Source organism: Triturus cristatus, chromosome 5_1 (assembly GCF_964204655.1).
Source record: "Triturus cristatus chromosome 5_1, aTriCri1.1, whole genome shotgun sequence".
Classification (NCBI taxonomy): domain Eukaryota; kingdom Metazoa; phylum Chordata; class Amphibia; order Caudata; family Salamandridae; genus Triturus; species Triturus cristatus.
The window spans coordinates 772,533,305-772,560,332 of NC_140587.1; the positions used below are offsets into that span (position 1 = coordinate 772,533,305).

Consider the following 27,028-nt stretch of genomic DNA (forward strand, 5'->3'; position numbering starts at 1 on the left):
CAAGGCACTAACAGTTGGCTATCTGAGTAAATTAGAACATGAGTATCTCAATAATAAATACCCTAGAATGCCCACTATATACACTTTGCCTAAGATACACAAGCGTATGCAGGACCCCCCAGGGAGACCGATAATATCTGGGTGTGGCTCTATTTTAGAACCGCTTTGTAAATATATCGATGTGTTTCTCCGACCCATTGCAGAGAACACCCCTACTTACCTTAGGGATACCATGCAGACCATCCAATTGGTGGATGAGCGTCCATATGATCGCAGTGTTAATATACTAGCCACCATGGACATTACTTCTCTATACACCAACATCCCCCAAGCGGCTGCCCTTTCTTGCATTGAGTCAGTACTCAATAAAAGACCTGCACCATCTAAGGTCCCAACGGAATTCATTATTGAACTTCTTGATGTGGCAATGACTAAGAACTATTTCAACTTCCAGGGTCAATACTATGTGCAAACTACAGGTGTGGCGATGGGAGCAAGCTTTGCTCCAAATTTAGCCATCATCTACATGAGTGAATACGAACAACAATTCATCATGAATGAACACAACCTCTACAGGAATCACATAGTCCTGTGGCGTCGTTATATAGACGACGTTCTAATGATTTGGGAGGGTGAGGAAGAACAACTTACATCCTTTCATCTCTGGCTGAACACATGCTCTAGGGACATTCAATTCACACTTGAGTCCAATAGAGATCAAATCAACTTTCTTGACATTTTAATTATAGCAGAGTCCGGCGAATTACACACGAGCCTTTATAGGAAGAGTAGTGAGCGGAACACACTTCTGAAATACACCAGCCACCACCCACGCAACCTCAGGGACAATCTGCCTTTTGGCCAATTCCTGAGGCTGCGTAGGAATTGCTCCAAGAAAGAGGATTTCTTTGCAGAGTCAGCAGGCCTTCTTACCAGACTAATTGAACGTGGCTACCCAATCAGACTCCTCAAGAAAGCACGTAAACGTGCTTGGCACAACCATAGGGAGTTTTTGTTGGTCCCGAAACATAAAGCCAATACAAGTGAAGACAGGATTGTTTGTGTGACTACCTTTAATACAAAATGCAGTGCCATCAAAAAGACGATTAACCAACATTGGCATTTGGTGGCGGATGAGTTGGGCAATATGCCACCGCCTTTACACGCTTTCAGAAAGGGCAAAAACGTAAGGGACCATGTGGTCAAATCATTACTTCCGACACAACGTCCACAGGGCCAAACTACGCTGTGGGGTATTCCACCGATCAAAGGGCACCGTAAATGTGGCCTTTGTAAAGCCTGTGCCATGACTGAGGAAATTACTGAATTCACACACAAAGGTCAAAACTATACACTACAGGAACATAGTAACTGTAACACCACTGGGGTAATTTATGCGATCATTTGCCCGTGTGGCTTTATGTATATAGGACAGACCACCCAGAAAGTAAAATGTCGTATCCTACAACATTGTAGTCGCATACGTTGTATGGTACAAGGCGCACCTTTAGTAGAACACTTCAGGAGTTTTGAACATACAGCAGAAAGTCTGAAATGGTGGGTCGTTGAGAAGGTGAAACCCAATCCAAGAGGAGGAGATTTTGGTAACATTCTCAGTAAACGGGAATGTAGATGGATACATTCACTTGATACGATCACACGTGGCCTGAATGAATTTGAGGAGATAGGGAGACAGGTCTCAATACTGGGTATTGTGTGAAACCCCCCTTTGTTGAACTTTAGGGATTCATACTTTATGGACCATACTAGCTTCCATCTTAGGTCCTAATATGCAGATATACTGTATACTATATCCTTGAATTGTGTGTTGTATATATTGTTTATTAAAATTCCCACAACGAGACCTAATGGATCTCTGTATAAATGAATCACTGTTATCATTTCCCCTTGAAGTGAACATGTTTAACATTATATGTTGTAGCTTCATTCCATGCGTCACTTTGTCAGCATCTTTTTAAATTGTTTCTCTGACTTACGCATATTCTGTGTAAACACTTTGTCATTACCACCCTTGAAGCAAACATGTATAACATTATATGCTGTATCTTCATCCCTTTTAAATTGTTTCTCTGACTTACGTATATTCTGTGTAAATACTTTGTCTTTACCACTCCTGTGTTGTAGAATGCCAGCGGTGTTCACAATTAGGGATCGTACCCCCTTTTTATACATCCCGCACCTACAGGAACCACCTCACGCAGTTAATTAATGTTTCCTCCTCGGGTCAATTGAATTAATTCCTCCCCTTCGCACGCCAGGCTAAACTATTGTCCCGGTTGGGACAGTCTTTCATCTCTGTCTGTTCCGTACCGGCGGCGTCATCCCCGTGCGAATGACGTCGCGCACGGTTTAAACTTCGGAGTGGCGGCCACTATCTCCCTTCTAGCCATTTCACTTGGAAATCGTTCGCGCCCGTACACAAGGTAATGACACTCACTGGGACGTGAGGAGACCTCGACCTCATTAGCCACTTCTGGTTTATTTATTTAATTAACTTACGCTTCTGCTCCTTGCAGATATGAACTTGGCCTTGAATGCCCCTGACACGGTTTGACTACAGCGAGAGACTGTTTACCTTTCTAACTTCAGCAAGGTAACTATATATTCACCTCCTTCCACCCTAGAGGGCATTGTGTTTTTTTGAACTCCCGCATCCTTGGGGGATTGTTTAATTAATCTATCGCCTTTAACCGTAGGCCTCTACATTGACGCACAATTATCTAGCGACTGCCGGGCCCAATATGTGACGGACCCCTACTCATTAGGACCCGTGTCTTATTGACCTTGACGGGTAAGCCTCAACCCGTTTGCCTTCTTTTCCTTTTAATTGTTTATACTCCCCAGTGCAATACCTGACTCACCCCCTTTTAATTCACCCCTTAGGCTCATGACTTAGATCAATATAGGAGTTGGTTGCCCCATTTCCGTCCTGAGGAAGATCCGCACGGCCGAGGCTCTAAATTACCCTCATGGCCACAAGACGGATCGAAACGTCGACGCCCCTATAATTTGGTCTGGACCACACACGCTGTTTAAAACGTGCAACACAAGAATTCATCTCTGTGTGAATTTAAATTGAAAATTGTGGATTATTTACCATACATGTGGCCAGTCCCGATGGGACGGTAAATTACAACCGGTCCTTTTGTTCAGAAAATATCAATCTCTATCTCTCTTATGCCACTACTTTGAAGTCTTTTCACAATTCTTCTTCACTTGAGCACTTTTCTTCATGCACGTTCCATCTGGAGCAACCCTCTACAATGAATGATTAATGATTGAATATCTTTGATCGCTGAAAACGACTACATTAGAACTGTATACCATTGGCATGAAGAATTAAATGCATGGTTGAGTAAACATTGGGTATTGCATTTTTACTGTTTATATATATTAACTGAATAATGTATCCAATACTTTGAGCGGGTGCGGCTGCACTTGAGAACGCTCACGAAAATTGTTAACTTTTGGAAACCAAAAGAGTATTGACTTATGCTTTTTCAAAGTAGGTCTAGGACCACTGTTTTTTGTATTGCATTATACCCAGGTCCAGTACCGTATTAGGGTAACCCCATTTCTATAATGGCAAACTCTACAGTGCTCTACGGTGAAGGACAGACTGGCCTCAGTCTTTCAGTGCTCAGTGGAGGGTGGAGTTACGAGCGTGCAGTGCGTACAGGACATTTTTAGGAATATGTTCCATGGCGCCAGTGTGTGCCAGGTGCACCATTTCACAGTAAAACAGACCAAGAGACTCATACAGTAATCCAGAAAGAAGAAACCAATGAAGAGAAAGCTTCAAAACTTGAGGTTTGATATTATCACAGCTCTGATCACCTGTGTAGAAGAAGCACAGGCCTCCTGTTACCCATACCAGGAAAGTGCCACCATGCTACACTCGCTGCAGCGTCAACCACAGGCACTGCACACCGCATCACCCACCTCAAAGCTCGGCGATTCACTGCATCTCACACTACAGCATCTCGACTCCATCTTTTAAACATCGACTTTGATTCTTTCAAAAAGTCAAGTATTGGAAATATTTCTTATGCGCCTCCCCCCGCATACGTTCCAAGAAGCGAACACGTCCAGGCAGCGTTCTGGTTTCACAACAGATCTCCAAAGTGCCTCCAAACCCAGGCATTTCTGGAGCTGCAAATCATTCTCAGACAGTTTTTGACATATTCGGGCTTATCGCACAAATCTCATTATCTGCAGAATGTCTCCATTGATGGCCCACCCCAGCCCCCATAACACACTTACATCCCGCGAGGCACCGCGTGCAGCGGCTGCATCAGCTTTGCCTTTGCCAATAACGTGCAGCTTTTAAAAACCAAGCATTTGCAATGCAATAGGTCTCGCATTTATGCGAGTTTAAGCTATTGGCATTGTAAATGACAATGCCTTTTATTTATGTTTTAAAATCATAAAGAGGTGGTAAAGAGGCAATGTTTCATTGGAGGGACAGAAGCAAGAGTTACAAGCTGGGACACAAATAAGAAGCAGGCAAATGAGTGACAGGAAAGTCAACCAATGGTGAGCAATAGCTTGGCTCCAAGCCCATTTATGTTCTTGGTAAGGCACAATATGCGTCATAACAGACAACACATGCGCTGTCTAGTAGGCTCGTCCCTAAAAGGGAGCAAGTTAGTCTCTGCATTTTATAGCAATCAGGGATTGCTTTCCATGGATTCTGGTAATTGCAGTCTTTGACAGCATTATTATAATTTCCACTTATAAAGCGCATGACTACCCAGCAGGTTTCCTGGCACAAAGCATAGGTAGAAATGTCTAACTGGAAAATTAGAATAACCCATTAGGTCTTCAGGTTCTTGCGAAATGACAGCACAAACTGCAGTATCTTAAAGATTTCAGGACGGCATTCCAAAGTCTTTATATTTTTCCCAATTTTAAAGTCAATATCACGTTGTGTATCCAATCGTGGTCTCTAACAATGCTGTGAGGAGCTCAGCTTTTCAGCAGGTGCTCTGCCTTGAAAGCGACAGAAAACAGTGGCCACGCCTACAAAGATAGAGGGGCTCCCGAGCAGAATGTGGTGTGAGGCCCCTGAGACTTCCTTACCTCACAGAAAGGCATCTAATTTAGGCGGAATGTGGGCCCCCTGGGGGATTTCCCCACGCCGGTGCGGCGCAGCGCCATGCGTTACACCCCAGTACCTGTGTGTATTTTTAGCGATGACGTACATACGCCCTCAGTCTTGGGATGGCTTCACAGCTGTAATTTCCCTCTTAATCCTGCCTCGCAGCCTGCGAATTTAAATTCCATTGGTTCGCCTTGCAGTTTACAGATTGTGGTGATTGCAACGCGTAACGTTCCAATATGCGCTGCAGATTAGCAAACCGTGGTTTGGGCCCTGAAACATGTTGACAGAATGTCGTATACGAGGGAGCGGAAAAGTTTGTAGCATGTCACATGTGTTTTAGAATTGCAGACAGGAAAGGATACGTGTATCGAGCCATTCATTCTGGCTGGTTAGGGTGGCCCCGTTATTTGTTTTAAATAATATATATAATAATGATGGCATGATGAGTACGTTTAATCGTTTCTGAGTCGATTTGTTTTTTTAATAACTTTGATTTTAGGTATTTTTGTTAAGGCTTTTCTAGCAGATGTTGGAATGCTGCTTTGCCAATAACATGTCAGTAATACCATGTGCAGATTGAGAACATGTGGTTAAAAGGTGTTCCTCTAATTTGTGTGGAGGAGGGACGGATTACAGATAATTTATTCCCTTACACTGTTAATTCGACCCTTTTGGCCACGTGATTGACTTCATCTTCTGGAAGTCCCGGAGTCCTCTAGGAGTCAGTGTGGCTACCTCTTACCCTACAGAGCTGCCCCGTTCCTGGGTTCTGTGTGGTAGGCCCTCCAGTGGAGCTAGAGCAGCGCACTTGTTGTTATCATGCTGTGTGTATTAGATTGTGTGCATATAGTGGTTCGTGGCCTTTAAGTAGCCCTGTGCTGTCAGTGTGTAGTTTTCCCATTTACAGCAACACCTAAATGCCACTTGCCAGTGGCATGACGAAACATGAGGGGGGGGCCCCTGCAGAGTACCTGACCCTCTGGACCCAGTCAGGAGCTCTCGCGCTAGTGGTCTGCCGCCTGTGCACAGTGCCGGAGGGGCCCCCTGGAGCTCGCCCCCCCCCCCCTTCCCGACACCGCAGGGGCTGCGGGGGCTATTGTTACGCCACTGCCACTCGCTCGTCCTATTTTTTCTAGAACTCTCAGGAGGAGCCTTGGAGGCAGCTCTAAGACTCCTCTCATCATCTGCTTGATTTATGCCTGGAAGTGCAACAGGGATAAATCACTTCCATGACCTATGATTAGGGCTCCCGGTGTTATGGTATTTCGTTTTTTAACATTTCTGTCTCTATTTATCCATTTTTGTTGTTGCTATTTTTATCTGTATTTATCCATATTTATTTTAAGTTTTATGAAAAAATGAAGCTGAAATTAGTATGTTTCCACATTTATGTAACTGAGAAATATGCACTCATGCTTGAATGCCACATATTTCGGAGCTCACCACATGCTCCTTTCATGCAGGAGAAGTCCCCATTAAATGGAAACAAGTGATAGTTCGGCCACTTAGAAAGAAGCCGTCAGTTGACCAAGCAGTACTAGAAAATCTACGCCCCATTTCACTGGTTCCGTTCGTGACAAAGATTACTGAGAAGGTAACTAATAAGCAATTAGTAGACCATATTAATAGGAATGATCTATTACACTCCTCCCAATCGGGCTTTAGAGCAGCACACTCTACTGAGTCAGCACTACTCATAGCAACGGAAATATGAGAAAATATGCCGATGAGGGGCAGACGGTCGCGCTGATCCTGCAGGACCTCAGTGCGGCGTTCAACACCGTTTCCCATAAGCTACTCCTCCAAAGATTAGAGGTATGTGGCATTAGGGGAAACGCACTGCGCTGGATGTCATCCTTTCTATCCGCACAGAGCTTCCAAGCCGCACAGCAATATTATCGATCAAAGAGCTTCCCCCTACCTCAGGTCGTCCAACAGGGATCGATCCTGAGTCTGACTCTATTTAACCTATATGTGGGACCGCTCGCTGAGCGAGTGGAAGAGCATAAGGTGTCCATTGTGTCATATGCCGATGACACACATCTAATTGTGATGCAGTCTCAAGAAAGGGAACAGGCAGCGATCCACTTCTCTAAGTATCTAGAAGAAGTAGCAGTATGGATGTCAAATCATTGCCTGAAGCTCAATGGGAATAAAACGGAGGTGATGATCGTGGGTAAAGCCCCTACCATTTGGTCATCGGCCTGGTGGCCGGGGACACTGGGCCAAGTACCCACCCTGAAACGGAATTAAAAATACCTTGGAGTATGGTTTGACTCCGAATTGGCATTCGACAACCAAATTCGTAAAGTAGCAGGCAAATGCTACAGGACCATGAAATTCCTGAGAAAGATTCTTGACCTCCTGCCATCTAATGTGAGGAAAACCATAGTTCACACCGTGGTTACATCCCAAATGGATTGCGGCAATGTACTATACCTAGGTGCTTCAAAAAAAGGGCTGTCTAAATTGCAGAAGGTGCAAAATGCAGCGACCCACCTGGTATTACGCCTCCTGAGAAGAGCATCTACAAATAAAGCTCTGGCTGAATTACACTGGCTGCCAGTGGAGAAAATAATCATTTTCAAGGTAATGTGCCACTGTCACCGCATCCTATCAAAAAAAGGCCCACGATACCTGCAACCACTGTTAACGCAGTACACACCAGGCCGGAATTTAAGATCCAAGGGTAGAGCATTGGTGATAGTAACAAGAATATCTGAAAGAAACACGTTGGTTAGATTCCTCACCTTAGAATATCCCCAGGCGTCAGACTGGATCCGAAAGATTTTTCGTCAGCAATACCCCTTGCACGTCGCTAGGCGTCGTCTGCGGCTCCCCGTCCGTCGTCGGCGTCGTGCGCCGGAATGACGTCGTCGTAGTACTTAGACACCGCCCTCGCGCGCTGACGTCAGTTCTTCTTTTTTCCGCGCCAGTAAGCGCAGATCCAGGAGAGCTACCCCTTTTAGTCTTTTTTGACTACGTTTTTTGATCCTTTTTGATCTTGTCTCGACTCCGGTGCCGGTAGGATGCCTGGTTTCAAAGCCTGTGCTGACTGCAACCGCTTGATGTCGGTTACGGATCATCACCGCCGGTGCCTTTACTGTTTGGGCCTCGACCACGACGCTGAGTCGTGCTCGGACTGCAAGGCCCTGACCTCGAAAGCTAGACGGGAGCGGTCCCGTAAGCTCCTCGAGCTTCGCCACTCGGCTCCGCGCCCCTCTCGATCCCGGTCCAGGATGAGGTCCAAGAATCGGTTGCGGAGCCGCAGCCGACGTCATTATCGCTCGTCTGGCTCCAAGTCTTCGGGTAAGTCGAAGCACTCGCAAGAAGTCCCAAGAGGCGACACCGCTCTTCGGACTCCCCTCGCCGGTCGCGGGTCAGGGTGGTTCCACCCCCGCGGCTCGGGTGGAGCCGCAGGTGCCGCGCAAATCCCCATACCCGCCAGTCCCTGGGACTGACGGGACGCCGGCGGAAGTCAGTGCCTTCCTCTCGGCCATGAGGAACCTGGCTCCGCCGTCGACGCCCGCTGGCGCGCCTTCGGGCCCCGCAGACCCGACTGGGCAACCTTGCATGCCGGCGGCTCCGGCCCCGGCGCCGGCGCCGTCGCCGGCTCCGGCCCCGGCCCCGGTGCCGTCGCCGGCTCTGGCCCCGACGCCGCAGGTTCCCGAGGGACTCGTCCCCGAGTCCCCGCCAACGCCGGTCGACCTCGTCACACCTCCTCCGCCGGCGTCGACACCGGTACCACCTCCGACGCCGGCTCCGCTCGGCGTCGAGCCCCAGTTCAGCCCCGCTCCGGACCCGGCGCCGTTACGGCGTCGATGGACGCCGCGTACGGCGCCGTTAGAGACACATTATGTCTATCGTCTGGCTCCGCTCCTTCCTCCTGTTTTCCAGGAATCGGATGACGGGGACATCTGGGAGGGGTCCGATGACCCTATGGCCGTTCAGGCTCAACTGTCACAGGACTGGGCAGACGAACTGGGGGAGGCCAGTGCTCTGGATACCTCACCAGACACTGGATTCATCTCTCCTCCGACTGTGGCTTCGGAGGAGGGTGCTGCTTTCTCTGTGGTGCTGCGCAAGGCGGCCGCAGCCCTTGGGCTCGAGCTGCCTGCCGTGGCTGTGAGGACTAACGTCCTCACTGAGGTGCTTCAGTCTGCGGCAAGCTCCACTGAGCCTCTGCTGCAATTCAACGAGGCCCTCATTGACGTTCTGCAGGGCACCTGGTCCAAGCCCTCCACAGTCCCTCCTGTGGACAGGAACGTCGCCAGGCGCCACCGCCCTGCTCCGGGCGACCCCAGTTTTCGGTCTCAACACCCCACCCCCGAGAGCCTGGTTATCCAGGCTTCTACCTCCCAATCCTCCTTCCCCACCGCTCCGCCGGACCGGGATTCCAAGAGACTGGAACAGTTTGGCAAAAAGCTGTTCTCCTCCCGTAGTTTGGGTCTGCGGTCCTTGAACACGCCTGTCTTTTGGACCGTTATTCCCACTCTCTGTGGGATGCGGTGGAGGACGTGCTGCCCCTGTGCCCGGAGGAGGCCCAGACACGACTTACCCAGGCTCTGGCCGATGGGAGGGATGCAGCACGACATGCAATCCGATGTGGGCTTGACACTACGGACTCGCTGGGTAGGGCGATTTCTACCACGGTGGCGCTTAGACGTCACGCCTGGCTGCGGTCCACGTCCTTTTCGGGGGATGTCCAGAGCACTCTCATGGACATGCCCTTTGATGGCACTCGCCTTTTTGGTGAGAAAGCGGACAGTGCGCTGAATCGCTTTAAGGACTCCCGGGCTACGGCCAAGTCCTTGGGCCTCTCGGCCCCGCGGTCGCAAACTTCCGCCTTTCGCCCCTTTCGTGGCCAAGGAAGGGGTGCCTCCTCACGTCAGCCTAGCCACCAGCCGCAGAACCAACCTGCGCGCGGTCGCGGACGTGGTTTCCGCCGAGGCGGTTCTGGAGGACGACGCGGTCAGCCCACATCCACCCCGGCAGCATCCGCCTCAAAGCCTTCCTAGTCCGAGCTTTCAGGCCCATTCCACGCCAGTGGGCGGCAGAGTTCGCCATCACCTGCTCCACTGGCAGTCCATCACATCGGACAGGTGGGTGCTGCAAATCGTCCGAAGGGGCTACTCCCTCCCCTTCGAGACGACCCCTCCAGCCATGCCACCGCAGCACCACCGTATCTCGGGGGATCATTTGAATCTTCTCCACGAGGAAGTTTCGGCCCTCTTGGCCAAGGGGGCCGTCGAGCGCGTTCCGAGCCCAGAAGTAGGTCGTGGTTGTTAATCCCACTACTTTCTGGTTCCAAAAAAGGGCAAAGGGGGCCTACGGGCTATCTTGGACCTTCGGAACGTCAATGCCTTCCTCCGGAAGGAAAGGTTCAAAATGTTAACTTTGGCTCAGGTTCTAGCTGCCCTAGACCCTGGAGACTGGATGGTAGCGTTGGACTTGCAGGACGCATATTTCCACATCCCCGTCCTGCCGGCCCACCGGCGTTACCTGCGGTTCACGGTGGGTCAGGAGCACTTTCAGTTTACCGTGCTCCCCTTCGGCCTTACCAGTGCCCCTCGGGTGTTCACGAAAGTGATGGCGGTGGTCGCAGCTCATCTGCGCAGATCAGGGGTTCCAGTCTTCCCCTATCTCGACGACTGGTTGTTGAAGGCGGGCTCGCCCCAGGCAGTCGTCTCCCACCTCCAGACTACGGCGGATCTCCTGCATTTGCTGGGGTTTTCCATCAACGTGCCGAAGTCACACCTGAGTCCCTCTCAGAAGCTCCTCTTCATCGGAGCGGTTCTCGATTCGGCGCAGTTCCGGGTCTATCCGCCGGAACAGCGGGTCCGGGATATTCAGGCCCTGATTCCCATCTTTCGGCCTCTATCCTGGGTTTCGGTCAGGCTAGTGTTGCGGCTTCTGGGGCTGATGGCCTCCTGCATCCTACTAGTGCATCACGCCAGGCCGCGCATGCGGGCTCTGCAGTGGGACCTGAAGTTTCAGTGGGCCCAGCATCACGGCAACCTGTCCGACCATGTCTTGATCTCGGAGGGCACTGCACAGCAGTTGCAGTGGTGGCTCACGGACCGCGATTGGGTCACGGGCAAGAGCCTCTCCCTTCCCCAACCGGAGCATGTCGTAGTGACGGATGCGTCCCTCCTGGGTTGGGGTGGCCATATGGGAGAGGCGGAGATCAGAGGCCTCTGGTCTCCGGCGGAGTCTCGCCTCCACATCAACCTGTTGGAGTTGAGAGCGATCCGACTTGCACTGAAAGCCTTCCTTCCCTCTGTCAGGGGAAGTGTCGTGCAGGTGTTCACGGACAACACCACCGCCATGTGGTATTGCAACAAACAGGGCGGGGTGGGGTCGTGGACCCTTTGTCAGGAGGCTCTGCGCCTCTGGACGTGGCTGGAACACCAGGGCGTCACCCTAGTGGTTCAACATCTGGCGGGCTCTCTGAACGCCAGAGCAGACTAACTCAGCCGCCGGTGCATGATGGATCACGAATGGCGCCTGAACTCCGAAGTGGCGCAAGGTCTCTTTCAGCAGTGGGGAGAGCCTTGGTTAGATCTATTCGCCACCGAAGGGAACGCGCAATGTCAGCAGTTCTGCGCGTTGGAATTTCCAAGGCGGCACTCGCTCGGCGACGCTTTTCGTCACGAGTGGAGTTGCGGTCTGTTGTACGCCTTTCCGCCTATACCACTTCTGCCCAGAGTGCTGAAGAAGATCAGGCACGACCGGGCCCAAGTCATCTTGGTGGCTCCGGATTGGGCATGAAGGTACTGGTATCCCGAGCTACTCAGTATGTTGACCGATCCTCCGATACGTCTGCCCCTTCGGGAGGATCTTCTGTCGCAGCAGCAGGGGACGGTCCTCCACCCGAACCTGTCCAGCCTCCACCTCCATGCGTGGAGATTGAGCGGCGGCAGTTGATGCCATTTGACTTGCCTCCTGAAGTCTCTGATATCATTCTGGCAGCCAGGCGTCCCTCCACAAAGACGGTATACGCCTGCCGGTGGAACAAATTTGTGGCATGGTGCACAGCAAAGGCTGTGGATCCCCTTTCCGCCCCTCTTTCTGAGGTTCTCCTCTTTCTTCTTTCTTTGGCCCAGCAGGGCTCTGCCCTGGGCACCTTGAAAGGTTATCTTGCTGCCATCTCTGCCTTCTTGCGGCTTCCTGATCAGCCTTCTCTTTTCAAGTCCCCTGTAGTTACACGCTTTCTAAAAGGCATTACTCACACGTTCCCTCCTGTCCCTTTTGTAATGCCTCAGTGGGACTTGAATCTTGTTCTCACATTTCTAATGTGCGCTCCCTTTGAGCCTCTTCATAATTGTCCTCTTCGTCTGCTGACGCTTAAGACTGCTTTTCTGGTAGCCATCACCTCGGCTAGACGGGTGAGTGAGCTCCAGGCTTTATCTTCAAAGCCTCCTTTTCTCTCTGTTCATCCGGACAAGGTTGTCCTTCGGCCTCGTCCCTCCTTTCTTCCGAAAGTGGTGACCCCCTTTCATCTTGGACAGTCTGTCACCTTGCCCACTTTCTTTCCGCCTCCGCATCCTTCCAAAGAGGAAGAGAGGCTCCACCGTCTGGACCCAAAACGTGCGCTCTCCTTTTATCTGGACCGCACAAAGCAGTTCCGGGTGGACGACCAACTTTTCGTTGGATACGTGGGTGCTAAGAAGGGGAAAGCTGTGCACAAACGGACCATCTCTCGGTGGGTCGTTTTGTGCATCAAAATTTGTTATTCCTTGGCAAAAAAGGACCCTCCTGTTGGGCTGCGTGCCCATTCTACTCGGGCCACAGCGGCTACTACTGCTTCGGGACGGGGTGTCCCTTTGCAGGACATCTGTCAAGCGGCAACGTGGGCTTCGCTACACACGTTTGCCAGGCATTATTGCCTTGACAGCCAAGTCCGGAGGGATGGCTTCTTTGGCCGTTCTGTCCTCCAGGACTTTCTGGTGTGATCTTGGTTCGCAGACCCACCACCGGGGATGGTATTGCTTGGGTATCTATTCTAAGGTGAGGAATCTAACTAACGTGTTTCTTTCAGATGAACAAGTTACTTACCTTCGGTAACGATGTATCTGTAAGAAACATTAGTTAGTTAGATTCCTCACCGACCCACCCATCCTCCCCGTTCTGCAAACTGACATCTAGGGTTAAGGCTATCCCTTTCAGGGCCCTAGAATTTTTTGGCACCAGTGTCGGTATCTTGCATGGCTCTGCGTACCTGGCGCGGAAGGCTGTGTACAAGAACTGACGTCAGCGCACGAGGGCGGCGTCTAAGTACTCCGACGACGTCATTCCGGCGCACGGCGCAGACGACGGACGCGGAGCCACAGACGGCGCCTAGCGACGCGCAAGGGGTATTGCTGACGAAAAATCTTCCGGATCCAGTCTGACGCCTGGGGATATTCTAAGGTGAGGAATCTAACTTACTAATGTTTCTTACAGATACATCGTTACCGAAGGTAAGTAACTTGTTCTTTCAAAGCTAGAATGGGTGCACGCTCCTTCAGATACCTCGCAGCAAAAGCATGGAACACTTAACCAATGGACCTAAGAACGAAACAATGCAAAACTAGATTTCGCAAACAACTGAAGACATGGTTATTTTCAACAGCATGCTAAAATTCAGATACTGGGCGTGTCATGCAATTTCCTCCCGAATTCCTTCAGAGTAACCGTTCTAGCACGGGGACACACCGGTGTTGTAACCATGCAGACTATAAATGGCTAAAACTAAACTAATGCCTGCCAGGTTTCAAAGCTATGAACACCCTCAGAAAATAAATCAATGTTCTTATATGAAAACATGCAAATTTCAGTATCAACCTTGTGCATATCTAATGCTGTTTTAAGCCTTTCTACTAAAACTATTTTCCTTGTTAGCCCTCTTACCTATCATTCCCCACAGCTATTGGGCAGGCAGTTATGGCAGACGTAATTAGAATCACTCAAAAAGCAACCCACTTTCTGTTTTTATCCCCTTGTAAAAAAGAATGCAAATAAGAAAATGAATGTTTTTTTGTCCGTGTTTATCTGTAAAAATCAGTAAAAATGGAAAACGGGGATCCTTCCCTATGATTCATTCCCTTTCGCCAATACATTATAGGCAACTACACTAACAACTCTAGTTGAAGCCAGGCCTTCTGTGAAGTTCTTTACCCAGGTCTGTTCACTTGTTCTGTGGTATGTCATCTCCTTTTACTCTACTGTTGTAGCCCTAGAATCTTTGAAGCATATTTTGTGGGCCGTGACACTTTTTGTCCCAGAACCAGGTGATATGTGCCAGTTGTTTCTTATTCCCTTGTATGATTTATGGATGGCCCAAAAAGCTCCTCAGACATTATAGCTCCTGTCCTAACTGGCAGCTGTATGCAAACATGTGATGATGGGTATCAACCCACACCTATCCCTGAATTATAAACTCTCCAAACCTTTGTCTTTCAAGATTGACAGGCAGATGTCTCCAGCTTAGGTCCTACTTGGTTTAATCTGTGAAGCACAGAGAACGATCACATTTTGAAGTGGAGAGAGGATGGAGAGAGGATGTAGCCTTATGGCTAGAGCGGTCGACCTCGAAGCTGAGTAACCCGGTTTGAGTCTTGGCAACGACGCTCAACATCCTGTGATTCTGGGCAAATCACTTAATCTCCCCGTGCCTAACAAAAATGAATGTGTCCATCTGTAACGAAACTGGTGCTCACGTAAAGCGCTCTAAGACTCGATGTCTCAAAAAAAGAATTAAAAAAACGTAGTTGACATTGGTAGGAATTTTTTTTGTTCTCACTCCAGAAAGGTCCTCTCAAAGATAATTTTTGGTGTTAATCTGGCCCCAAGATGATCGGGGTTAGCATCCGCCTTAGTCATGAGAGATGCTCAGTATATCGTAATCTGGAGGTATTTTCTTCCAGTTTTGGTGAATGTGCCTGCAGTGGCATTTGTTTCTGCATGGGCACTCTAGTTCTTGCATTTCGTCTTATGCTTTACAGCTGCTAACTCAGTCACTAAGGTTTACGATTTTCACACTTCCCCTGTGGAGTTAGGCCAAGTGAGTGAGACTGTGGGAGTAGTGAGTGGCTAGGGTGGAGCAGATGCCCTTGTGATCTAACGAAGCACACCCTCATGTCTCTCTTTCTGGCAAATGTTGCAATAACTGATCCCACTCTGCATTTCCTTTCAGTCAGTTGTTTGTTATACTTTGGACTTTTTAAATATTCAGTTTTATTGCAATTTTCTGTTCAATAGTACCAGTAATATTTAGAAGGGTAAGAGAAATGGCTTTCTCTTATGCTGCAGACCACAGTGTAATACACAGCAAACACAAAGCGATAATGGACGGAGTGCTGAAACTTTTCAGACACTCACTCCCAGTCACAGATCTGGGTTGAATCCATCATCATTCTTTAGCTCACTTCGCCACCCCAGTTCAGACCCAGCCATATGCAAATCAGTTTTGACCCTCTTCCTCATGGGAACAGTCCAACCTTAACTGCCAAGCCAGGTCTTCCCTGGGTTGGAAACAAGCATCCTGGGACCGGTTTCGGGGTAACACCCCTCATCAGCCAGGCTAGCTAGAATCCAGTGGCAATGTGAGCACGGGACCCACACAGCAGATCTATATGAGCCAAGCAGCCCAGAGAAGAGAGGGAGATCACTCAAAAACGTATATTTTCATTGAAGTTTATCTTTTATTATAATTTTTTTTAAATTATTTTCAAAACAACAAATACAAAAATGGAACATTCACAACAAACTCCCACCATCCGTTCTTTCCATGGTTAAATCCTATTTACCCGCCATTACAGGATCTATATTCGTGACTGTAGTGCACTCCTTCCTGGGTCCGTCCAATGGCCCGAGTCTGCATCGCTGGTCGCCGATGGATGTACTGTTCCTCCTCCCAACCAGTGTAGAAGGGGTGTTCTCTTGTCACCCTCTCCTAACCCACTCCCATGTCCCATCCCCCTCATATCATATTTTCTCATGCACTCTCTTCCCTTACAGACTTCCCTTTCTATTACTCTACAGAATTCCATTCCTAGTTTGCAGTTTGGACGTGTAGGGAGAATCCCGGATCACCATCTCTGTGCAATGTTCTGTTTGGGCACCTTGCACCCCAAGTTTACTAGCAGTTTCTGGTTCCTAACTCTTTCCCAGAAGGTTCGAATATGGGTGCAGCTCCATAGTGTGTGTAGAAAAGTACCTTACCTTCTAGTCCACAACCTCTTAGGCAGGTCGCGTCCCCAGTCCTCCTGATCTTGTGGAGCAGGGTATGCGTGTAATATGTCCTCTGCTGGACCTTCTGCTGCCTCAGTCTAAAACTCACTTTTATCCTCATCCAGCTTCCCCATGTCCTGCTCCCACTTTCCCTGTAACGTCAGCAGGGGGGCCTGTCTGTTTCTCATCACTGTGCCGTATGTCAGTGAGATCAATTTCTACCTGCCCGACCAGGACTCTGTTTTCTAATGGGGAATCTTCTTGCGTTTCTTCCTCCAGGGATACAAATTCCCCTACGGCGTGCTGCAACCGGCCATAATGTAACCACTGTGCATTGAAGGTTTTCTTAATGCCCTGGCACTGAAGTGGAACATGTAATGACCTTATAGTATATCATGCTCTGCGGGCAACCTCTAACATGAAATTTAGAAGTCTCGTGACAATGCACCTGTCCGTGCCCTTCTCTAGCTCATGGGGCCTCTTTGTTCCGCCGTTTTTTGCCATATCTTGCATACAAAACATTTTGGACGTTGTAACATTATAGCATACAAAGAATCAAAAACAAGTGAATCAACCAAATTTATGGTTTATTGGTCAGTTTCAAGAAACTTTAGGAAGGCAGTACTGGCCCCACTGGCAACTGGACTGTCGAATCCCATGATTTACTCATGAAGTCACCTTTTGTTGTTGATCGTGCAAAGTTTCACCAATCTTGAGGTCAAGCTGTCCTAATATGAAAAGAGTCTTGGCCGTGGGACAGTCATGTTAAGGTCAGTCTCATACACTAATGCTGACAAAAGCAACTGAAAAATGGCGGTTACAATGAAAACAAACAAAAAAGATGGCTTTATATATTAAATGCATCTGTGAGATAAAACAATGTGACAAATAATGTAAAGATTGAGAGCAATTTTATGAAGTAAAATAGCTCTTCGTGCTTATCAACAGAAGCACTGACAAAGGAGGGCTGTATGCAAGTAGCTAAGAGCATGACCATAAAGCTAAAATACTCCTCTGAGCTGAACCCTGATATGATTGATACTGACTCAAACCAATGGCTAAAAGGGGTTGACTTAAGCCAGCCAATGGTTTGAAGCAGAGTCAAGGGACAAAACCGCTATCTGTTCATTGAATACATTTGGCATGGCAGGCAGAAGTGGAAAGAAACAAAAAGGATACGTGTGGGTTGAAATTTGCAAAGAATATGGTTCCAGGACTCCTGCTGTGCAAAAGGGTATGGGCATTAGCAGGGCTTGCCCTAGACCGAAAGACTGGGCATCGGAAACCTTGGGTCACAAATGTTTACATATTATATTGAAGTATGAAAGACATATAGACAAGCTTCTGGGGCAGCTATCAGATTTAATAATGCATGGAATTTCGTTTTTGACACGTGTTCTATGGATTAATTTGTATTCAGTCTATGCCAGGCATAGATCGACCCCCAGTTTGACTAATGTTAAAGTGTTCAACCCATTCAATGCATAAAACTCACAGCTGTTGTCTACTTCTCCTGTAACAGGAGGAGAGCAGTGCTTATTTTGTGCCGGTGGTTGTAGGTGGGGTTGGCACACACACTCATTTATCGAGACTGAGACCTAGGAGGAGGAGAAGGCGAATAATAGGGAAATAGTGTCAAAAAGTAGGGATGAAAAAGAACCTGCAAGTGTGTGGTAAGGAGACCGAGAGCATAGGGAGTTGGAATCTGTACTGGGCAGCCTTTGTATTGGGCATCTCTAACAGCGAACTCCTGAGAAAAGCTGCGAGCCGCGGAACTTATTTGTTCAATGTTGTATTTCTTTCTTTATTTAGTTGTGTATTTTACAAATGAAACACTAGAGGGGGCATTGCAGGCCTCAGAGCTGAGTGAATAATAAACTGTTGAACCTTGGACCATACTCCAAGTTGGCACATGGTTGAAGATGGAAGCGCTTGCACCCAGACGCTGGGTGGGCGCCAGTAATGCTTTATCACAAATATGAGATGCTCTTACTTCAAGAATTAGAAAGCTGTGATGTTCTCAGTTGTTTCTTGGCAGAGAAACAAAGGGCCTGAAGTGTAAGGGTCTCTTTACAATGGCGGCCAGCCGACCGCCATCGTATCGGGCAGGAGACCGTCTGACAATAAGTCGGCGGTTCCACCTGCCCTAATACAATATGACAGCCATTGTGGTGGTCAGAAAGTGCTTTTTTCTAGTGTGGCTTGTGCTGCGGCCCAGGAAAAGGGTCATAGCACAAGCCACACTAGAAACAAGCATTGGCATAGCCAATAGGTCTCGCTTTTGGGACCTTATAAGTATTTAGTTATGCAGCACACTATCCTTGTTGCAACAACAGCAACTGTTGCATGGCTAAACACGTATATGGTCCCAAAGCCGAGACCTATTGACTATGCCAATGCTTGTTCTCTCTTGTACTCAGTAGATGTCTGATGAAACAAAAATGTGCTGGCCCCCAGAAATGATTGCAGCTCACTGTTCAGGACTTTAGGGGAGCTGCGCTGCTTTTACTGTGAGTGAGTGAGAGAGAGAGAGTGAGTGAATACCCTTGGGCATCACTCTTTACTTCTCGGCTGGCAGCACAATCTCTTCGTGTGATGGAAGGATTCACGAGAAATCACAGCGTAGTGGTGAACTACTTTTAGAGTTGCGGCCATGATACTGGATTGGATGGAGAAATTTACAAAAAACAAGAATGAGCCAAGCCAATGGGTCTGGTCTGGCTATAAAGTGACAGCGCATGCACTGCAAACACAGGAATGCAGGAATGCATTTTCATGCGATAAAACATTAAAGCCAGACCTATTGACATGGTAGTGGTGGTATTGGAGATGTTGGTGGTGGTTACACCAGTATTGTTGGTAGCATCATTAGTGGTACTGGCGGTGGTGTGACATTGGGAGAATGGGCTGGTGGTGGGTTTTGTTTTAGGGTAGTGGTAGCGTTGATACATATTGTGATAGAATTCACATAACGTGAGTTTGTAAAGTAAACGTTCGGCTCTGAAATAACAGATGTTTATTGTTATCCAACTCAATGTTACTCATTTTATTGATGTCGGAAGGACGAAAGGCTGAGTGGACCTGCTGGGATTCGAGCCTGTGACCATTAGGTCAAATACAAATCCCAGAGCTGGATGTCTTGGTCCACTGATTCACCAACCTGGTATTAGTGGTAACACAGCTGTCAGAGTTAGTGGTATTTGTGGTGGTGGCATCTGTAATGGCAGGTGGTGGTGTGATATTGGTAGTGTTGCTGATGGTTGTGGGGAGTGATTTAACTGGTATGGTGTTATTGGTGCTGGTGTGGTATTGGTGGTGGCGGCAGCCGGGTCTGGTGGCTCAGTGGACTAATGCGTCTGCTGCAGGGGCCTGTGTTCGACCTCATGGTCACAGGTTCAAATCCCGGCGGGTCCACTCAGCCTTTCATCCATCTGAGGTCGATAAAATGAGTACCATTGAGTTGGGTAACAATAAACATCTGTTATTCAGCGCCAAGATACCCGTAGTGGTGAACGTGCGCTTTACAAATACATGTGTTATGTTATGTTATTATTATTGGACATGGTGGAGCTGGTAACATATTGGTAGTGATACTGGTGGTAGGGTGTAAATATTGTTGATGGTGGTATTGGTGATGGTGTATAGGTGATGTGTGGTAACAGTGATGGTGTAGTTCATCAAGGCGGTGGAGATATTGGTGGCGGTCATATTGGTCATATTGGTGTTTTTGTATTGGTTTTAGTACTGGTTGTAGTATTGATGGTATCTGTACTGGTGGAGGCAGTATTGCCAGTGATAGTGGTATTTCATGTTTACGATGAAAAAAAAAAGTGACAAAAAGTCTGGTGGTTGAGTGGATAATTTAGATCTAAAATAGTCCCTTGTGCACACATTCCATTGGTGGTGGGTTGATATACCAAACAGCCAATATCATGAAGTCAAAGAAAAATACTCCTCTCTGCATAGCCAACAGCCGCTCTCTGTATATCTTAAATAATTGACAGTAAAAGGTCTGACACAAACTAAAGTCATTTGGAGCCAGGTTTAAAAATGTGTATTCTTTAAAGGAAAATAGTGCACTCTTTAGGTTAAAAGGCTACACGCTACTTTGGCTTGATCTAGGCAGTGACACTTAATTTAACACCCCACATTAAATGTGTGTTTGTATTGGAAATGATAAAACATAAACTAGCGAAGGACGAAAGGAGTGCGGGACACCGCAGTACAACGAGTGCAGCAGCCCCCGCACTCTAAACTATGTCTTCGTCAGTGATACTCATTTTATCAACCTCAGAAGGATGAAAGGCCCAGAAGGGATATAAACCTGTTACTTGCATGTCGAGCACAGGTGTTAACAGCAGGTACAATATTTGAGTATACGCATGAATCATAACTGCAACACATCATTAAAATAAGTTAACCTCTTCTTACAACTATAAATAGAAATATAATGCAGCATAGTTCCTTTACTTGCAACACCCAGCAGTGCCAGGAACTCCATGTTCAAGAACAATATACTATATTACATATAAAATAAAGAAGGGGAGAGGAAAGAAAATGGGGTTGGGTAGCGCCAGTTAACGAGAACTACATATAGCAATTTATGAAAATGCGGAAGAACAGTATTCAATGTAATATATTCATGAAAAATTAAAAAAAGTGCTAAAGTATACAAAGTATTAAGATGTGACGAATATGTTAAGTTTATACATTCAGGGGAGCTCTTCAGAGCTAATTAATGTAAGAAAGATATTTTGCTGTGCAATAGAACGAAAGGTTCAAGGAGACCAAATTACTTCTTGTTTACAATAGGATACAAATAAAAAGTTTGGAAACTAAACCTTATAGCAGCAGGTACTTACCACACCGAGACATCTTAGAGGCAGGCACTGTGCTGCAGCAGCAGCGACTTGAGTCCTGTTTGGTCAAAGCACTCCTGAACGCACGAATCGATGAAAACATCGACTCACGTCTTGTTTTTCTAGCACTCGTTCATTCCTCACACACATTCCTGAGGGACTCTCCCAGTCAAGAGTTTACACCCTGGGAGGTGCTCACAAGCAGACGTTGCGAGTGTGCAAAACGGGCAGAGGAGCGCCCTTTTCAGTTGCAATGACTGGAAGCATGACGTCATCCAGTGTCACTAGAGTGTAAACGCAACACCAAGAGCCAGAGAAAGAACGCGCTCAAAGGCGTTCCACAATCACGGACACATCGCGCCCTGCTTGGTAAACGTCAGAGTGAAAAGGTTATTGTGCACTCACAGTAAGGAGGCGATGAGGGAGGTTGAACGTTCCTTATATATTGTGCTTGAGAAAGGTGCCATTCCTTATGACAAACATATAGCGCTGTGAGGCATAGCTAGTATTTTCCACCTAAGGTGTAGGGGCTTGAAAAATAAAGGAAATTCAGAAAAAGTATTCTGACCTTTAAAGATAACGTTATTACAGAAAACAAAAGTACTAAATTTACAAATTTCAGGGCTACAGAGATCAGTTCCCCAATTCGGATCAAGGGGGCGGATGACCCTACTTGGGCGCAGATGGCGACCATGGGCGCAAAATCTTGCTCGAAACTGACCTGTTCGCCGCACATTTGCAACAGAAAGTTGCCAAAATCTGTCACTGTCATCAAATGACTCCACCCTTTTGGTCTAACTACAGGGAGCGCTTTGTTGAGCCCACAGTTGAGTTGGAACGATACAAATATTCTCAATAAAATAAGTAGAAATTAACCCTGACATGCACTAGATGTAAAATTTTGGGACAGGAAAAAAAAAAATCAATAGTCGTAGCTCGAAACTTGCCCACTGCTCATCCTGCTTGCTTTGTTCTTTATAGCACAAATCTCTCCATTACGTTTGTAGTCTCGGTAGGTTCACAGCTCCTCTAACTGCTCAGAGAGCCGGAAAACAGAATGTAAGCACTACACCGAATACCGAAGAAAAGAATAAAAGAATCAAATTAAAGCGGCATGTGCTATAGGTACTGGAGTGCAACTAATATTTTAGGGTTAAAACGATGCATGCAGTAGAGCAAAGTGAAGGCAGTGCCTAGCAGCAAAGCAAGAACAGTTAGCAGCAGCACGACCAGGAAAGAGCAAGAGGAAAACTCAAGTTTGAATCTATAAGTCTCTACAACACGCAGTAGAGCGACGAATAAAAACAAGTTAAAACAACTTAAAAACAATTGCTACTAAAGTGACTAAGTGCTTCAGACCAGGTGGATAGCGTAGAGAAGTTACAACCCACCAGCATCTACAGAAGTCCGCACTTCATGCTTACTAAGACATGTGCCTGCTAAGTAGCTGGTACAGATGGGACAGAATCAGTCACATGACTGACCCTAAGCAGGCGCAACTGCGATTTCCAAAATACTGGTTTGAGAGGAAATTTCTATGCTGTTCTATCCCTTTAACAGGCAAATTAAGTTTTGATTCTCTGTAAAATTGATGAGATGGTAGTGAATCTGCAGCAGAGATCTGTATGCGAAAGGCACTACACGGGTTACTATACTAGGATGCTGGCTGGCCCTGAGGGTTAATGTGCCAACTGCAGAGAACTGGGTGCAAGCTTCAAAGTTAAAATATCACTTGGGCGAACTCAGCACGTCACCTTTCAGAAGTTAGCAAAAATAAATGTAACAAATAACACTTACTGATAAAATATGTAGTGTGTACCTCTGGAAAATGTAGGACTACAGAAAGAATCACTTCATTATTTGTTACTTTGATCCCTGGAATCATGTGAAGAGATTACGTTGTAAATAGACTACATTGAAGGAGTATCTCGTGAAAGCTCCCATTAATCCAACAAAGCGTTCTATATTGCTTAACAGTTTTTCTGGCTTGTGGTCTGAAAGGTGCAAGGCTTCTTTGTACTTAGTTAACTATGGAACACATATTTACAACAATTACAGAACAAGCATTGGCCGCGCGGCCCGTGAAAGTGATCGCGATCAAGCGTGGCGGAGGAAAGACACATGGCGGCTGCACACGTGCACGCTCACGTGCACGCAAGCTTTAGGCCACAGGCAGCACTTTGAAAACCCGTACACTAAATGTCTCGGCCAGACCAGCGCATGCGCTCGATCAGGCGAGACCTAAAAAGCACTTTGTGCACATCCATGCACCGTGTGCCAGGCACCACAGTGCATGGATGTGTGGTGGGGCACTACATGTGCCCCTCAGGCCACTTAGCAGTGGCCTACGAGGGACGAGGGCCCTATTTGGGGACCCCAAAGTCTGTTTCCATCTGCCTTTTTATGGTGGTCGAACCGCCATGAAAAGGCAGTCAGAAAGGGACATCTTGATACATACGGGCGGCACCGCCTCCATTGTAGGGATAGATTCCGACCGCCGCTCTGACGGGATCTTGGATCCTGTCAGAGGCAGCAGTCTTACCCCCCCGACAACAAATGGTCCAACTGCCGGTATCATAATCCGGTGGTCAGACTGAAGGTGGCGGGCCGACCGGAATCCAAATGAGGTCCAAAGTGATCATGTTGTGTTTTGGCTTCAATACAGGAAGTACTCTTCCAGATAATCCACCATATCAAGTAGCAGATAGAAGACTGGTTACATCAAAGATCTCATGCAGTTATATGCCTGTAAGGCCTAGGCATCTTTACAGTCTCTGCTATAATTAGATGATGGAGCCTAAAGGGACTGTGTAGCACCTCTCAAAAAATGGGCCGTATCTGGGTAGGAGTGACAATGCAGTAAGTAGACCTCTTGCAAGCCAATTCCAGGTCTGAGAGGGCACAGTTTAACAATGTAAACCAACTTTTAGAGACACTTAAGGGCTAATTTTGTAAACAAATGAATTAAGGCAAAACATTCCTGTTTAATTAGACTAATAATTCACCTCCGAAACAATGGCAATTTCTTCCATTGGCCTTCCGCAACACATCACCTGCAGAAAGAGAGTTTATATTATTGATCAGGGCAGTGTAGCTGCCCAGGTGCCTGAATATCACCCATGTGAGATAAAAGAGCGAACAGGGAAAGGAGCAAAGCAGAAGGAGACACCGAGTGTCCCTGAGACCCTAAAAATATATGAAGTGCAAGGCGGCCTTACTTGGATTTGCCATTAAAAAGTGTTTGACGTCCCGTCTGCCCAGGTTAAAGTGTAGAGGGCCTCTGTATGGTGAACAGGACATCCACTGTTATTTGGTGAATACTCCGCATCTGCCAAACTCTAAATGAGGCTCATAATGTGACCGGGTTTATAAGGCTCATTTTAGTTTTAGTATCCAAGTAGGTTTCATCATATTGCCTTCTAAAACACCCTCATTGGGATGAGCTGAGGAAGACCTCCAGCCCTCACAGAGTGGAAATGCTGGACTAAAACTGAAAAGTATTCCAAGAGGTTGGGTTCAATATTGTTTCATTATTCTAGTGATTGTGATTCCTCCCCCCCCCCCCCACCACCCCTCCTATTAGCCCAGTTCCCCAGCACAAGGAACCACTGTCCTAATATGTGCAGTTAAATTTGAGGCTGGATTTGGGCTTTGTTTGAAAATATATTGGGTACAACTAGAAATTTCATTTCTCACCCAAACTTGTACTTTTATTTTGTATTAGGTTCCCTGCTTTGCCCTTTTTTGCCTGATATTTTCCTATTATTCATCTCTTTTCAGTAGAAGAATTGGGCAAGAGGGTGTGGCCTAATGGCTAGGGCGGTCGACCTCAAATCTGGGGAACGAGTTTCGTGTCTTTACAATGACGCTCAACATCATGTGATTCTAGGCAAATCACTTAGTCTCCCCTTGCCTAACAAAAATGAATGTTTCCTTGTGTAACGCAACTGGTGCTCATGTAAAGCGCTCTGATACCCGATACCTTTCGATCAAGTTTGCGCTATATAAAACTCCAGGGAAAAACAAGACTGGGGCATATGCCATTCAGCAACCAATGGCATTCCGCAGTATCTCTGTTGCTGCTTTTGTGAAACAATTATGCTGTAGCCCCATGTAATTCTTGCATGTAAATAGCATTATTCCATTCATGGTGTCAGTGCTTACCCTGTGGCCAAGTTCTTGGCTAGCTAACTTTATTGAAGCCATACTTCCAAAAAACAGAATCTTCAGCAACTTAACATTTACAGTTGGGAGTACACTAAAGCACAAACAATAGAGTCGAGAAAAGCATAGTTCACATCAAATGCAAGTTTAAGCTACACACTCATTACATGTGAGTCATACTGTATTTTAAAGAATTATACAAATTTGCATAAAGTCCTTCAAAGAGTATAAGCTATCTGCATATAGTTTGGAAATGAAAAGCATCAGAATCTGCATTTTTTGCTGTCTCGTAAAGGAAGGAAACTTAGTGATTCAGTGTTTAAATGAGTCTTTTCTGTTCCTCTTTCAGTGGAATATTAGGTTTTGTCTTGATGCTAACTACAGTAAAGCTGAAAAGCAGCCAGTCTTCAGCGCACTATGCCTCTTGGAATTTCCTTTCTAAGGTAAGAGTGAATTGGATTGCATACTTTTGTGAGCAAATCAGTTGAGAATATCTCTTCTCATAAGGCCCTTTGCATTGGCTTTGTAGGACTGCATGGCGACATAGTTCACAAATAATCTATATAAGCGGTACTATTCTTTAAATCGCTTCCAACTTTTCAGTGTATTTTGTAAATAACGCTGATTAATGAATTGTACATGCTTGACGTGACCTTATTCTGAGGTTTATTAAAAGAGAACGCAGCAACACCAACCGAGGACTTCTCCAGTGGGAATTCCCTTAGATGTCATATTAGACAGAGCACCACTAGAACACATGAAGTGATTCTCTTGCACAGCATATCCAAAAGGGTGTAAGTGACAGTGTTGGTAGCTGGAATGGTTGGAACAGTAACGCACCAAGAAGAACATGTAAGTCTTCAGTCTGTTTTAATTTTTCTATGATTCCTCCAAGAAACGCGCCACACCTGCTGTTGCTGGTATCAAGGAGGCTTTCCTACAACAGTCACTAACATGTCCTCTTGGACAAAATTCAAGACCTTTCCTACTGTGACTATTTGACCCATGTTTTATTGACCACCGAGGGGCATGTTTTGTTGGTAGTTCCAGGAAGGATTGTTTTCTATACGCAATGCATGTGAGATTAAGAATGTATGTGTAATGATTCAGAGTGTTTTTGAGATGTAAAATAGTCCATTATCCATTGCAATGCAAGTACTCAATAGGATGCAAAATGATGCATTAAACAGCCAACAGCATGAGGAGAGAGAGAAATGCACCCCTGGGTGGAGCCAAAGCAGAGGATATGTTTTTTTATTTTTTTGTATGACTAGCAATAGGCCACTCAGGCAGCTGTGGGGCAAACCGTGCCTACAATGAGAGAATGTGCACCTCCACATGTTGTACCATTTGAACAATGAGTGCCTACTCTGCTCCCAGAAATGGGGCCATGCAGATAAGAACAGGGGCTAGTTGGGGTAGAGGCATGCTTTCCGTCTCTCCACTCAGCTGTTTTGTAAATATATGGTCCCTCTCATACAGCTACTTTCAAGGGATACACTACAAGAGTCTTTGTGGTGTGTTAGGGGGAATATCTCCAAGGAGCTGACAAAAATCTGACAGAACTGCATTTTAAGTCCGAGATAAATAATAAAAAAAGACGGCTACAGTGATTAAGCAACCTTGATATTGGCTTTCTTGGATGTGATTTTAATGATGTCTGTCT

The 27,028-nt window shown here is 46.9% G+C and overlaps 1 protein-coding gene across 7 annotated transcripts in view; it reads left to right on the forward strand.

The window, feature by feature from the left end:
• The window catches only part of SLC35D4 (solute carrier family 35 member D4), a 642,891-nt gene that overhangs the window by 406,105 nt on the left and 209,758 nt on the right, over positions 1–27,028 (forward strand). For all 7 annotated transcript variants that reach the window (XM_085605764.1, XM_085605763.1, XM_085605761.1 and 4 more), the window contains one exon: positions 25,712–25,805. In XM_085605764.1, the coding sequence (XP_085461890.1) occupies positions 25,712–25,805 (94 nt within the window). The remainder of the gene's footprint in view (positions 1–25,711; positions 25,806–27,028) is intronic.